The 13,940-nt window shown below is 38.1% G+C and overlaps 1 protein-coding gene across 2 annotated transcripts in view; it reads left to right on the top strand.

The window, feature by feature from the left end:
• Positions 1–7,656, top strand: part of DICER1 (dicer 1, ribonuclease III) — a 44,770-nt gene extending 37,114 nt beyond the window's left edge. For both annotated transcript variants that reach the window (XM_062495518.1, XM_062495520.1), the window contains 4 exons: positions 791–1,059; positions 3,582–3,744; positions 3,846–3,921; positions 4,218–7,656. In XM_062495518.1, the coding sequence (XP_062351502.1) occupies positions 791–1,059; positions 3,582–3,744; positions 3,846–3,921; positions 4,218–4,383 (674 nt within the window). In that variant the 3' untranslated portion in view covers positions 4,384–7,656. The remainder of the gene's footprint in view (positions 1–790; positions 1,060–3,581; positions 3,745–3,845; positions 3,922–4,217) is intronic.
• Positions 7,657–13,940: the final 6,284 nt, after the last annotated feature.

Raw genomic sequence — 13,940 nt, 5'->3', positions numbered from 1 at the left:
GGAGTAGCTAGCAGTTGAGACCTGGCAGTGTCTTATATTTGGCTGCTGTAAAAGCAGCTTAGTGCTAGTCAATTCACTCTCATGGTAACTTCTCTAGTAGTTTGTCTTCTTCCTTCTCAGTCTGCGTACCTGTATTTGCAAGAGGGTTTTTGCTTTTGTTTGTGTTCTAAAAATAGATGTTCTTAGCTCTCTGTTCCCATAGCCCCTGTCAATTTTCAAAAAAGCAAAGGCTTGACAATTTTGATTTCCAGTTTAAAAGGCATATCCTAAATAGGGATCTTTGTTAAAAGTGTCTTAACACAAATCAGACAAAAACTCAGATTTTGTGTTCCCCTGCTCTTAATACATTGATTTTTCTGTTAATTTTTACTTTTCAAAAATTTATTTTTTTTACTCTTAGCTGTTACAGTTTTCAGATCAGCCTGCTGGCAGAATCTCTTAAATTTACTTTTTGATATTTCTCAGCACGTGAAGGTCTTGAGTAAAAACATTAATTGATTATAAGCACAGCTGTTTTTCTAGCTCTCAAATCAGCATTTTGTTCAAAATTTGCTTTATTATTAGGCATAGCTCCTGGCTTTCCTGATTTCTTATTTTTAGTATTTCCTTAGCAATCTCTTTAAATACAAGGATACTTCCTTAAGTAGCAGATTGTCTTCTCTGAGCATTGGTTAGTTTTGTGGAATTTACATGGCACTGTACCAAGCTTCTTATCCAGAAAGCCTGGAAAGAATGTGTGTGTTAAACTTAATTGTGGTGTTGTACATTCTTTTATTTCCAATGCTTTAAGATTGTTACCAGCGCTTAGAATTCCTGGGAGATGCAATTTTGGACTACCTCATAACCAAGCACCTTTATGAAGACCCACGGCAGCACTCTCCAGGAGTTCTTACTGACCTACGATCTGCTCTAGTCAATAATACCATTTTTGCATCGTTAGCTGTAAAGTATGACTACCACAAGTACTTCAAAGCTGTCTCTCCTGAACTGTTTCATGTTATTGATGACTTTGTGCAGTTTCAAATGGAAAAGAATGAAATGCAAGGAATGGATTCTGAGGTTAGTGGAAGTAGAAGAAATATGTTCAGTATCTGATTTGAAGCATGTCACTGGATTTCTTAGCATTTTTGTAATGTTCTGTGCACACAGCAGCCAAAGAAGCAACCTCCCAGTAATCAAAGGATGCAATATGCAAAGTAAAATGCAGCCTTCAGAAAGTATAAAATCAGTTAGAATTTACTAAAATTAATTAATTTGAATACCATTTGCCTCTAGGTTTCTCTGTGGCACTTGATTTTAGTTGTTTTGCTTGCTTAGCTTGCTGCTTTCGCCAGTTGATAGGAAGTACTACTGTGACATAAAATTGTGAAGAGTTGCTCAGTCACGTAGTGCTGACTCAGGGTAGGGTATCCATTCACCACCATGAACAAAGCTACCATGGCACAATGCTGGGGTTACTAAATGTAGTGCACTGACAAGAGGTTTCTGCTTTTTGTCTTGTGATTTCTACTGGAGGAGCTGTTACTGCACTGTACTCAAGTATGTCTGACATGCTCCTAAAGGCATTCTGCTAGCCAGGGAAACAGTATATGCATCTTTCAAGTAAGCCACTTGAAAAATAGTTTCACTGAAGACCTGCAAACACAAGTCGTATTTTGTGCTGTGCAGGAAAGCTGATGATAATGAACCTCTGTTTTCTGGAGGATGTGGTAAAAGTAATTTATTTACATAAGCTGGTTAGAAAATCTGTGAGAGGAAGGACCTTGTGAGTTGAGTTCTGATCAGGATCTGGAAGAGATTGACTTCTCATTATCCTTCTTGAAGAATATTACCCAGTAGATATCCATAATAATTTGTCTTCAGAAAAACTGATCAATCTCTTAAAAAATATTCTGTCTGACAACATGCTAGGACTAAATAAGCATGTTATTTTTGTATTTAGTATTTTTTTTTCTGATAGACAATTTAAAACTTAAGGAGTCAAAATACTTAAGTTACATGTGTTCACAACCCTTGCACTCTGTTGCAGAGTGAAAACCATGTTTTAAGGGAAAAATTTATTAAACGTTGAATAAGAAATTTGTCACTAAAGTTTAGATAATATAAATTACCTTAGAGAATTAAACTCTCCTCTCTCTTGTTTTCTCCACAATATGAGTGAAAAGGCTAGGAACTTGTTTTCAGAGCATACAGTGTTGTTTTTTGCTTTGTTCGATTTTTGCAAGTATGCAAAAAGAAACTTTCACCAAAGTTGCGACCAAATTGTGCGATAGCTGTTTCAAATAAAATCCTTGTTTCACTCTCCCTGCGCCTGCTCCCTATCTTGGTCTGGCACTGAATTACTGAAACTCTTATTTCATCACTTGATGTAAGAGTCTTTGTTTCTGCAGTTCATGCCAGCTAGACTGGCTTCCATGTGTGTCTCCACATCATCTGCTTTTCTGTTTCTTCAAATCTCACTCATGAAACATCTGTCCCTTGCCTTACAGCTCTTAGTTTCTCTCTTCTGTTATTTCAGTATAATGCAGAAGTGGTTCAGTTTACACTTGGTATGAAATACCCTATTCAAAACAGTTGAACTTGATTTTTAACGTCAGAATTCCCGTTTGTATTTCTGTATGTGTCAGGTCTGACTACGTGTGTGATTTACTTCAGGTAGAAATATTGGGTGGAACACATTTATGAAGTATTATGGTCACTCTTAAGAGGACTGAATTGGATTTTAAACCCCAGATGGAGTGAGAGCGTAGCTGCTGGGGGAGAAGACTGGCAGAAACTTATTTCTCTTCAGGTTGAGTAGTGTAATGGTCAAAATCTTTGTTTCCAAGTTGGGAAACTTAGTTTGGAGTTAGGCAAATGTATATTACGTGTTTAAAGTATTTTAGTAAAGGATTAGATTAGCTCAAGACCTTTAAGACGTACACTGAATGTTCATTTTGGATAATGAGAATAGACCATTGTCTTACATCCGTAGCATAGAAGAATACACTTCCTGCTGCACTTAAACACCTAAATGTGTCTGTTAGCTCAGTCTGGTGGTGGTGTTTTTCAGTTATTAATGTCTTCCAAGTGCTTCTTTGATGCTTGTCTTCAGGGGTAAGTAAGATAAGGAGAGGTACATGCAACTTTCTTCCAGAGACTGGACTTAAGAGATTTTAAAAGTCTCTTTTTGGGAGATACGTAATGTGTGAACTCTTCCTTTTTTATGAGTAGCTTTCTAGTATTAACTGATAGAAGTCTGGTTCTGACTGGGCAAAACAGACCTGTGGTGAAATCCTACAGAATTATCACAGAAGGAATTCACAAAGTATAAAAGTTCCCTGTAGATGATGGTGTTTGGGATTTTTTTTTTCTATATTTGAAAAGTTATATAACCAGCAGCTTGGTTTCTCTGGAGAATAAAACAGCAGTTTTCGTGTGGAAAGTTGTCAGTCAAAAACTTAAAGGAAGCATAAGATATAGGATGTAAGAGAGCTTACATTTCTGAAGATCTTTGTTTTACTGTAAGTGAAGCAATCATTTCTCTTTTCCCTTCCCCTTCTCTCTCCCTCACACCCTTGTCTTTTTTTAATTGCCAACAGCTCAGAAGATCTGAAGAAGATGAAGAAAAAGAGGAAGACATTGAAGTACCAAAGGCCATGGGGGATATATTTGAGTCCCTTGCTGGTGCCATTTATATGGATAGTGGAATGTCTTTGGAAATGGTTTGGCAAGTGTACTATCCAATGATGAGGCCACTAATAGGTATTGCCAGCTTTCAGAAAATTACTAATAATTGTCATCTGCTATGAAAAGAACTATGAAAAGAAAACTAATTTTTGTTTTTCACCTTTTTTTCCAAATAGAAAAATTTTCTGCTAATGTGCCCCGTTCCCCAGTGCGAGAGCTGCTGGAAATGGAGCCAGAGACAGCCAAATTTAGGTAAGAATATGGTTTCTTCCATACACACTGGGAGAAGGTGTTCCTAAACTGTGTTTCATGAAGTACAGAGAATTTTTATATGTCACAAAGTACTTGTAATTTCTTTTGCACTAAGCAGCTAACCTAATCATCGTGTCCACTGTTCTTTATTTTTTTTTCCTTGCATGGCTTTCTGAGAAATGTAATGATTTCTGTTTAATTTTACTGCTTTAACTTCTGTAGAAAAACGAATGTAGGTCTCTTATTTCACATTACCTTGCCTTGGCAGTAAGTAATTCTTGTGTATATTTTTGCAGTCCTGCAGAAAGAACTTACGATGGAAAGGTCAGAGTTACAGTGGAAGTTGTAGGAAAGGGAAAGTTTAAAGGTGTTGGCAGAAGCTACAGGATTGCCAAATCTGCAGCAGCAAGAAGAGCACTGCGAAGCCTCAAAGCAAATCAACCTCAGGTCCCAAACAGCTGAGACTCCTCTTAAAAGTAAATGAAACGGGAAAAAAAACAACATACAAATAAAGCAAAGTTAAAAAAAAAATTTGATGTTGAGAGGAACAAATTGGAAGACAATTTAAAGTTTGTTTGATAACAGAATAGATAACAAAACATTTAACATGTAAAAAATTTTGGAACTAATTGTAGTTATATTTTTTTGCGCAAACACAATCTTGTCTTCTTTCCTCACTTCTGCTTTGTTTAATCACAAGAGTGCTTTAATGATGACATTTAGCAAGTGTTCAGAATAATTGTTGTCAGGTCTTTTTGGTTTACTTTTCTTGTCAGTACAGCTTTGCTTAGTATTAGAAGGCCAGGGAGCTTATGCCTAATGCAGTTGCTAGATTTATATATAGTAATCTTGGAATTCTTCAATCTGTGCACTAGTGCCAGTCATAAAGCAGTTGATAAACTGTACTGGATGATTGGGTATAAGAAAGATTAAGTGTGCCAGTATTCTCCTTTTTATTTTCTTTTTTTTTTTCTCTCCATGTCATCTTCTTACATTAAGATGACATTCCCAATCATTATTGCACTTATTTGTTAGGGACAGATTTTAACTGAAATGGCTGGCATACTGGTAGAGTGAAACTTTGGTTTCCTTATGCCACACAGTCTTGCATAAAAAAAGGTTCTTGCCTTAAAAATAAATAAACCCTCATTAATAATCTTTAATTTCTGATCTTTTTTGGAACAAACTGTTTTACATTCCCTTCATTTTCTTATGCATTTTACAGTGATACAGCTCTATATTTACAGTACAACTCATTACTATAGCTGTGACTTATTACAGGATAATAATAGAAATTATATTCATATATATGTAATTAGGTTATTTTTAACAATTCTGAGGAGGTGGTTAGTCTACAGTTTTTTTAATACCATAAACAAAATATGGTCTTTGGCTAAAATTCCAATTTTACACAAACCTGCAAGCTAGATAGTTCCAATACTGGAAACAGCAACAAATAATTGCACAGTGCAAACTGTCACTAACAAAATAACCTTAGACATATCACACCTAAGATATGCTGCAGATTTTATAGTCAATTGGTTACGTATTTAACAAACAGAGCACCTTTACACTTAGAGATATTTCCACGTAAATTTCTTACTGTACTTTTCAGAGTTGCATGCATATTTCATCTACCAAAGCTGTGCTGTTAAATAACATGAAAGTTGATGTTGGAGATATAACTGCCGTACTTTTGATACATCTGTGATTTAGGTCCTTAATTTAGAGAAACTAGCTCATTGGTGTTTTGGTCTACTGGGAGCGTGGGGGGAAATCATACTTGTATATTTTAGGCTTTGCCTATACTTCTTTAATTAGAGTTTTGTAGGCACTCTTCACTTAAATACCTCAGTTCTTTTTTTCTCTTCTTTTCCTTTTTGTTTTTGCATGCATTGGGTTTTTTTCTGTTTTGGTGCTATGTTTATATATTATGCTTGAAATTTTAATTTTTTGCACTGTAACTATAATACCTCTTAATTTACCTTTTAAAAGAAGCTGTGGGTCTTGTATTCCCACCAGTATCAGTAGAGGTTTGCTGCAATTTTGCCCTGTTAATTATGCTTGAAGTTTGAGAAAGCAGAGCAAGGTGTTTTAATGTTTTCCAGCACAATAGTTTGAACTTGATGCTGTGTCTTATGAACTAAATTACAGACAAATACTGTATTTCCTGCTTTTAAACCCTGTTTCTTTCCTCACAAATGCACACTAAAACAAAACAAAAGCTGTCAGCTCTTGCTTTCTTAACAAAAAAAATAAAGTAAATGCCTTAGTGACAAGGGGCAGACATTAAGCTTTTCTGAAATACAGTCTTCAAAACTTCATATATATATTTGCTATCTCAGTCACTTTTCAGCCTGTGAAAAGGACTATTCTTGTATTTGAAAGCTGCTTGTTATAGGAGTCAAACCAAGAATTAAAATACTAGCTTATAAAAAAGTCTAGTATTTGTTTGGTACTTCATTCATGAAAGGAGGTATGAGAACTGCAAGTGTTGATGATACGGTGATATGGAACAATAAAAACGTGCAGTCCAAATTCTCAAATGTAAATTGCTTTGTGTTAGCTGTTTAAAAAATTAAAAAAAAAAAGTCACTGACTTAAGCTATAGCTTGCTCTCTGTGGTAGGACTGAAGTTTTTTAGTGGAAATACATGATTACTGATGTCAACAATTCTGTGTTTCTGGCCAGACATCAATCAGCAGATTAAATCAGACCATCTAGAAAGTCATTTTAATTGCATTATAAAAAGCTAAAATTTCACTTATTCTTTGAATGCCTAAAATTCTTACTGATTGTTACAAGGTTATAGATTCTCAGGGGTTTCAGGTAATAGTTAGCAGTGAAGTGGTTATGGAGTGTTTGGGTGCAGACAAAATCAGCTGAACCTACTCTGTGTTTCAGAACAGTTTAATGATCACTTTGTTACTAGATAAAGTGTATGAATTTGACATCCAAAATGTGAGGTGGCTGACTATAAAGTAGTTGCTGCTGCTGATGCATTTTTAAATGTGTTCAAAATGCCACGATTTTTTCCAGTGTGACCTCATTGAAATACATTTATCTTTTGAGGCAGAAAATCCATATTAGTTTCCATGTTATCCATCTGTGTGTTTTGCCCTACAGTTGATATGATTTGGATACTGGACAGCATACGCTATTAAAGACCTAAATCTGATCAATTGAAGGTTGGGATAGAAATCACTTGACATGCTATAAGCACAAGTGTGAGCAGACTGTTGCAGCCCATCTTCAAAAGCAGCCACACAGGCTCATCATAAATAGTGTGGGGGTTAATTGGCATGAACCTTGGGGTTTTTTATCTAAGTCCTGTTATACTGTACTTTAAACAGTCCTCCTAACTATGCTGCGTTTTTATTTTTATGGCTTTTTTTTTTTTTGCGCTGTTCTGTTCATGTAGCACAAATAAGCATTGCACTTGGTACCATGCTTTACCTCATTTCAAGGAAAAAATGCTTAACAGAGAGGAAAAATGTGGTTTGGCCTTGCTGCTGTTCTGATTTAATGACTTTGAAAAAGATAGTTTTTAATGCCTGCAATGTCATTTACTTGCACAACTTAAATAGGTCATTTGTAACGTCTGTGGCATTTTTACTGTACGTGGAAAATACAAGAAAGATGTGTAACAACTCTTGATTGTATTTTAAAGCTATTATTTTTCTACTACATCATTTTACTGTTATGTGAAGTAATTAAAATTAGAATGACCTCTGACTGACACTCCAGTAATTATCTCTGAACAAACCAACATTTTACACATATAATGTAATTTTTGGAAGAAGCCAGCCCCTAGTCGTTTGGTCAACCTCAACTAAATCTTTCCAGTCGGAATATGAAATGCCCAGTAGTGACTTCTGAAGTGTTTGTTCAGCATGATGCTGCTAAAGTCCATACAAAAAAAAAAAAAGAGCCTACTATTTTTAACTCTCATTAGACAGTAGTATGTTGCAACTGCCGAGTACAGAACTTGAACAAGAACCAGTTTTGGTGCTGGGGAGGAATGTAGCGGTGGCCCAGGGACGGGGTGCTGGATCCTCAGCTAATGCAAATTGATGTTGTATCATTTTAGTCAATGGAACTGCATTCATTTACATACCTGAAGATCTTGTGCTTGTATGTATGTTGCAGAGTTTCGTTTTTCCTCCCTGTGAGCAGATACAGAACCATCAACTGGAAAATGTGGGGGGTTTATGTTACTGCATATGACATAACATATGCTACATATTCTATGCATTTATCTGTACAGAAAATGAATTCTTTGTATCCCAGTCACAGCAGCACACGCAATCCAAAAATGACAAATAGAATTGTGGTCTGCTGTGATGCTGCACTTGACTCTGACAGTATTCTGGGTTTGTTTTGGATGGGGTTCCCCATGAACACATTGTTGCTGAAAGCTCTGTATTTTTGATATGAATGAAGCAAGAAGCATTTTGATTTTCGGTACTTAATTACTGACATTGATCCTTTTTCAATTGCTCTTATATTCAATAAGTTAATTTCTTTCATATTAGATTTAAACCTTAAACACTACAGTTCATGACCAACAAATGTAATCTAAATATCTGTAACTCAGTATGAATTATGTTAGCAAATATCTAGAGGTCATTGTAGTATACTCCACTAGCAGATAAAATTAACTTCTGTCAAAGCTAACTACAATTCTTAAAAATTATTTTCATCCAATAAAGTCCTTTGGGTTTTCACTCTTTTATTTGAATGGCAACCACAGACTACTTTAATTGCTTTGTAGATGCACTCAGAATTTACTGCAGCAGCAAGTTGGGGTGAAAAATGTTTGTGAACAATAATTGGAAATTGCAGGCATTTTTATTGTAAATAGTGTGACTGAAAAGATGGTTAAAATCAAGTAGAAAGAAAAACAAATATAATTTGATGGACAATAAAATATTTACCATCACATGCTGCAGCTGTCTTTAAGGGACATAAAATGTAATTCATTCATACTGTAATCATGCTGCAGAAGTTTGCAATCTGCACCTTATGGATCACAATTACCTTTAATAGTTTTTTGTAATAATTGTAGCTGAGTATATCTCCAATAAAGTTATGGTCTGTTCACCTTGTATTGTTGTTTTGTGGTATTTTTAAATTCCTGGTAATATCTCCATAAATCTTACAGTTTACCAAAAATTGCTGTTCAGTTTTAAAAATTTGTGAGAACATTTGCGAAAACAGTATTTCTTCACCTTGTTTAAAGACAAGTCTGCTTGTCTCCTTCCTCTGATGAATGAACTGTCTTCAGAGCTATGTGAAGACTCTTAAGGGACACTCAGGTTAAAAATGATGGTGTATGTGGTATGATTTCATCTCTGTGTTGACCATTATACCTGCAAAATGTCTGTGGTAGCTGGGAGGCCCCAGAGCACAAGGGTTCTGGAAGACAGGTTTGCATGACTGGTGCCTGTTTTAAGAATTTTATGTTAATATGAGCTAATAGTCTCAGCATTAATAATGTCAATTTCATTATTTTTCTGTTTGTTTTCTGTTAGTATTTGGCTTATCCTGAATATTGGCAGTGTGTTTGTAGAATGTTCTGACTGGCCACAGTAGTGTCTTGCATCTTTTATTGAGACAAGTCAGACCTGCCAGACAAAGATCAGAAGTCTTGCTTTCTGAAAACTTCACAATGTAGCAGTCACTTATTTGGCATCTGCACTGAGCATCTTTTACTACCCATTGTATCTTAAGTTACGGAGAAAAGCCTGCTGGGCTGCTGGTAGCCATGATGTTAGGTTTTTCTGGGATTTGGAAAAGGGGCCTTTAAGGGTAAGGCCCTTCAGGCTCCAGTGTGTAGGCTAGTCAGGATGACAACACAGCCCCCACCTCCCCAGTTCTAGCAAGTGAGTCAAATCAGAAAGCTTCTGATGAGGAGGTGATGTTTCAAAAGTGACCAGCTTTGATGGACCCCAGCACCTGCAAAAACATTGTCCCAGGAGACTTTACTTACTAGTAATGCGACCCAAAGTTTGGAGTTGAGGTTTTGCTGGTGGTTTTTCCTTGTGACACCAGAGATTACAAACTTGATCACTTTGTGGTCACCAGTCTCCACTTGGCTTATGAGCCTCTCTGCTGACAAGCAGCAAATCAAGGAGGGCAGCTTTCTGAGTTGGCTCACTTAGGAGTGGTTTTCATAAAGTCATCCAGGTTTTTTAGGAATCTTCTGGCCTGGTTTGTATCAGCTGTGTGATGTTCCCAATTGATTCCTGGCAAGCTGAAGTTCCTGTAAGGACAAGGGAAGTTGACTTGGAAGTGACACTTTGTTCCTCAAAGAGTAATCTGTGATTGCCATCATCCTGGCTTGGAGATCCATCCCACGATGCCATCTATATTATTTGTTTGCTTCTTGATTCTTACCCAGAGGCTCTCAACTGTGCCATTTGCTGGGTGTGATCTCCATACATACTCCCCCTTCTATTACCTACAGTACCACCCCTGCCTGCCCCTCCTGAAGGGCCTGGAACCCTCCAACAGGGCAATTCCTGCCACAGGATTCATCCCACCAGTTTTCGCTTACACCAATGATGTCAAATCTCTGGGACTAGGTCAAAGCCTTGAGTTCCTCGTTTGCTCCTCATGGTGTGTGCATTAGTGTAGAAGCATCTCACTTGTCATGCAGTTCAGCCAATGCCTGGTGAAGCAGATTGAGAGATCCCATTAGTGCTTGTTTCCTCAAGTTCTGGCGCATCATCCCATCCCTCACTGCTGAGCCTGGTTTTGTCCCTTTCCCCGTTCAATGCTAGTTTGAAGCTCTGCTATTTGTCCTTCTGACAAATCCTCAGTGCTTACCCTATAGGAATTGAAGGGAGAACACACCTGTCCAGCTGAGGGAACAGGTACTGGTTTCTCTTTAATACAAGGAGAAACATGTTTCGTGATTGCATCAGTTGAAATAAGTTGAAATAATTTGGTTAGCTATTACTCTCAAGTAAAATCTTACCAAAAAAAAAAAGGAGTTTGAAAATTGAGGGGAGTTAGTTTTGGACTGAAAGGAGGCAGTAACAAAGTTAATCATAACTTCCAATCCAGAAACACAGAGGAGCAGGTTTGGTGTAGGGGCTTCCCTTCAAGCTGCTGCTAGAGTCCCAAGTGCAGGATCTGTTCCTTAAAGGAAATCTCCATGTCAGTGGACACAGGCAGTGCTGATGTGTAAGCAAATTTTATTTCTTCGTGGCAGTGATTAGGTCCTTCCTTATTGAAGAATGTGAACAGCAATTTCATTTTGGTGAGCAAAATAACTGAGAACCTTCCCAGTTTTAAGAAAACTATAATTTACTTTGCTGCTTAACCGTCTCCACTTACCTGGCTTATGCTATAGTTTTAACATTATTTTATGTCTATGTTGTTGGAAATCTCGTGCTAGCTTTTAAATTGAAGTAATTTTCTTCTGTTAGCTTGAAAATTTCCTGTAGTTCTGAGTTCCTGTCTGGCTCTCACTGAAGTCACTGGGAAGACATCCACTTGGGGTCTGTAACTTGTGTGTATTTGAATTTAATATAAAAGTCCTTCAGACAAGATAAGTATAAATTCCAGATGTCAAGTAAAAGGTGAGGAACACAGGGATGTGCAAAGGCAGCATCTGCTGTTCTGTTTCTGGTTTTTTGGGCTTTTAAATAAACTATGGCACATTCACTAGCTGCCTACTTCTGAGATAACCCAGTCTCTTCTTCTAAATGACAAGTGACAGGACTAGAAGATGTGGCCTTGAGTTGTGCAGGTTGTTGGCTGTTAGGAAAAATTTCTTTACTGAAAGAGTGGTCAGGCACTGGAACAGGCTGCTCAGGGAGCTGGTACAATCACCATCCCTGGAAGTGTTCCAAAGGCACGTGGATGTGGCACTTGGGGACATGGTTTTGTGGTGAACACAGTGGTGCTGGGTTAATGGTTGGACTTAATGATCTTAGATCTTTTTTACCCTAAACAACTCAGTGATTCTGACGATTCCCCTTCAGGTATGCCCTCTGCAGACAGCCCTGGGGCTAACTCCCACCCATTTCTCTGCTGTCAGTGGAGCTGCAGGGCACCATTTGGTTTTCCTGCCCAGAGATCACCCTTTCAAAATGAGGTGAGTTGAATGACAAAGAGGTCCCTTCCTCCCTAACCTTGGGATGGCACTCAGCTGATGACATGGCTCTCACACAGTAGCTTAAAGCTGGAAGTGTTCTTCCAGGGAAAGCAATGGAACAAGGAGAAAAGAAGATTTCATCAGAGTGCAGGATGGCCAGGGAATCACCTGTTATTCCAGGATCACTCTCATCTCTTGCCAAAGTGAGGGTCATCCTCTCTTTACAGCCACTTGGCCTGAAGCAGGGGAGATGAGCTGCTGCAGCTGTTCCAGCATTTCTAATAAGCTGGTGCTAAGTTGCAGACTTAACTAACTGAGGCACTGAGTTCCATGAGGAGACTGCAGGATCATCAGTCCAGTCCTCAACTATTCCTTTAAAAAAGCAGTTATCACAGAAGTACTTGAGTGGCACTTTCACATCACTTTTAGGGTAAGGCTTTTAACTACTTAGTTTCTCATCTATACAGCAGCATGGAGAGGAGAGCACTCCTGTTTGTGAGTGTTGCCTGTCTCACTACCATCATTAGAAAAAAAGCAGCAAACACATCTTGTTGAGCATAGACATCTGCTTCCATGTTCCTATACTACAGCCACTTAGATCAGTTATTTTTACTTTTATGTATTCATCTTCCAGACACCACCTAACTTTAGACAAGACCTGTCTGTCTGAAGTATGTGAATGGAGCCCTCCCTGAATTCAGTAGAGCCTCAGGAGCTTGATAGCTAAGATTAGAGAATCATGGAATGGTTTAAACAAAAGGGATCTTAAAGTGTAGTTCCACCCTGCCCCACTATGGTCAGGGACACCTTCCACTAGACCAGTTTGCTCAAAGCCCCATCCAGGCTGGCCTTCCACACTTCCAGGGACTAGGCATCCACAACTTCCCTGCCTATTCTAAGATCTGCCCTATTCTCACACGGCTATACCAATTTATGCTATTTTGCAGCACCAATTTCAAATTTAAAAATTATTGCTTTCTGTGTGATTCTAGCTGCAATATCAGGGCATTATGTTCCCACCAGCAACACTCATCACCTTTTTCCCAGCTTTACACATGTGCTCTAGGCTAAAGAGATCTCATTATACAAAAAAGCATGGCGTAGGCAGCTGTACTCTCTGTCTGGCCAGCTGGCTGCTGTGCAGGGCTGTGCCAGCAAAAGTCTCGCATAGAACAAGGGCAAAAGTTCCTGGGACTCTGCCTGAACAATGGTGTTGAAATTGCTTGTGGTGGAGATGGGGTCTGTCAAAGAACTAGTAACCATTTTCTGCTAGACCAAATGCCTTTGTTGGGGCTTTAAAAAGTTGTTCTTCCTGTGGAATCTGTCAGCTAGAAGAGTTTCCCTGCACAGAGCAGGAATATACTGCCTGCCACAGAAGGCTGAATTCCCAAAGAATGTCACTCTCAGAAGGCAGAGAAAAGCAAGTGAGATCTTCCCCATCCACCTTGCAGGGATGAATCAAACACACATCCTTGTGCATGCATGTTGAGAGGGAAATCCTTAGTTTACTCAACATTTAATTGCAAGCTGTTGAATTTATTGTAAAATAACCATACAGCAACCTCTGTGGAAGTTTTCTTGTAAGGTGATTTGGTATATCAGAAGGTTAGCTAAGGTGAAGTGTTACTTAATGCAGCAGCTAAATAAATGGCAGCAGAGCTTTATGGCACATAGGCTGTAGGAGCTAAACTAGACATGAGTACGTAGTCTAGGCTAGATATACAGCAGCTGCTTTTTTTCTGTAGGAATACAGTGTGTTGATATGTGTCAGGAAATGCCAGAAACAGCAGTGACTGAGGCAAGGAGTGATGGGGGACCTGCATAAACACCTGAAATGTATCAACAAATAGAGAAAGATGTAGACTGAAAATATGCTGGAAGAAATGCCAAGATTCAGAGACACTTCAAATAC

This window comes from Cinclus cinclus, chromosome 6 (genome assembly GCF_963662255.1).
Source record: "Cinclus cinclus chromosome 6, bCinCin1.1, whole genome shotgun sequence".
In the NCBI taxonomy this organism is placed as follows: domain Eukaryota; kingdom Metazoa; phylum Chordata; class Aves; order Passeriformes; family Cinclidae; genus Cinclus; species Cinclus cinclus.
Note: the sequence above shows the minus strand (reverse complement) of the source record. Positions and strands in the feature narration are given on the sequence as shown.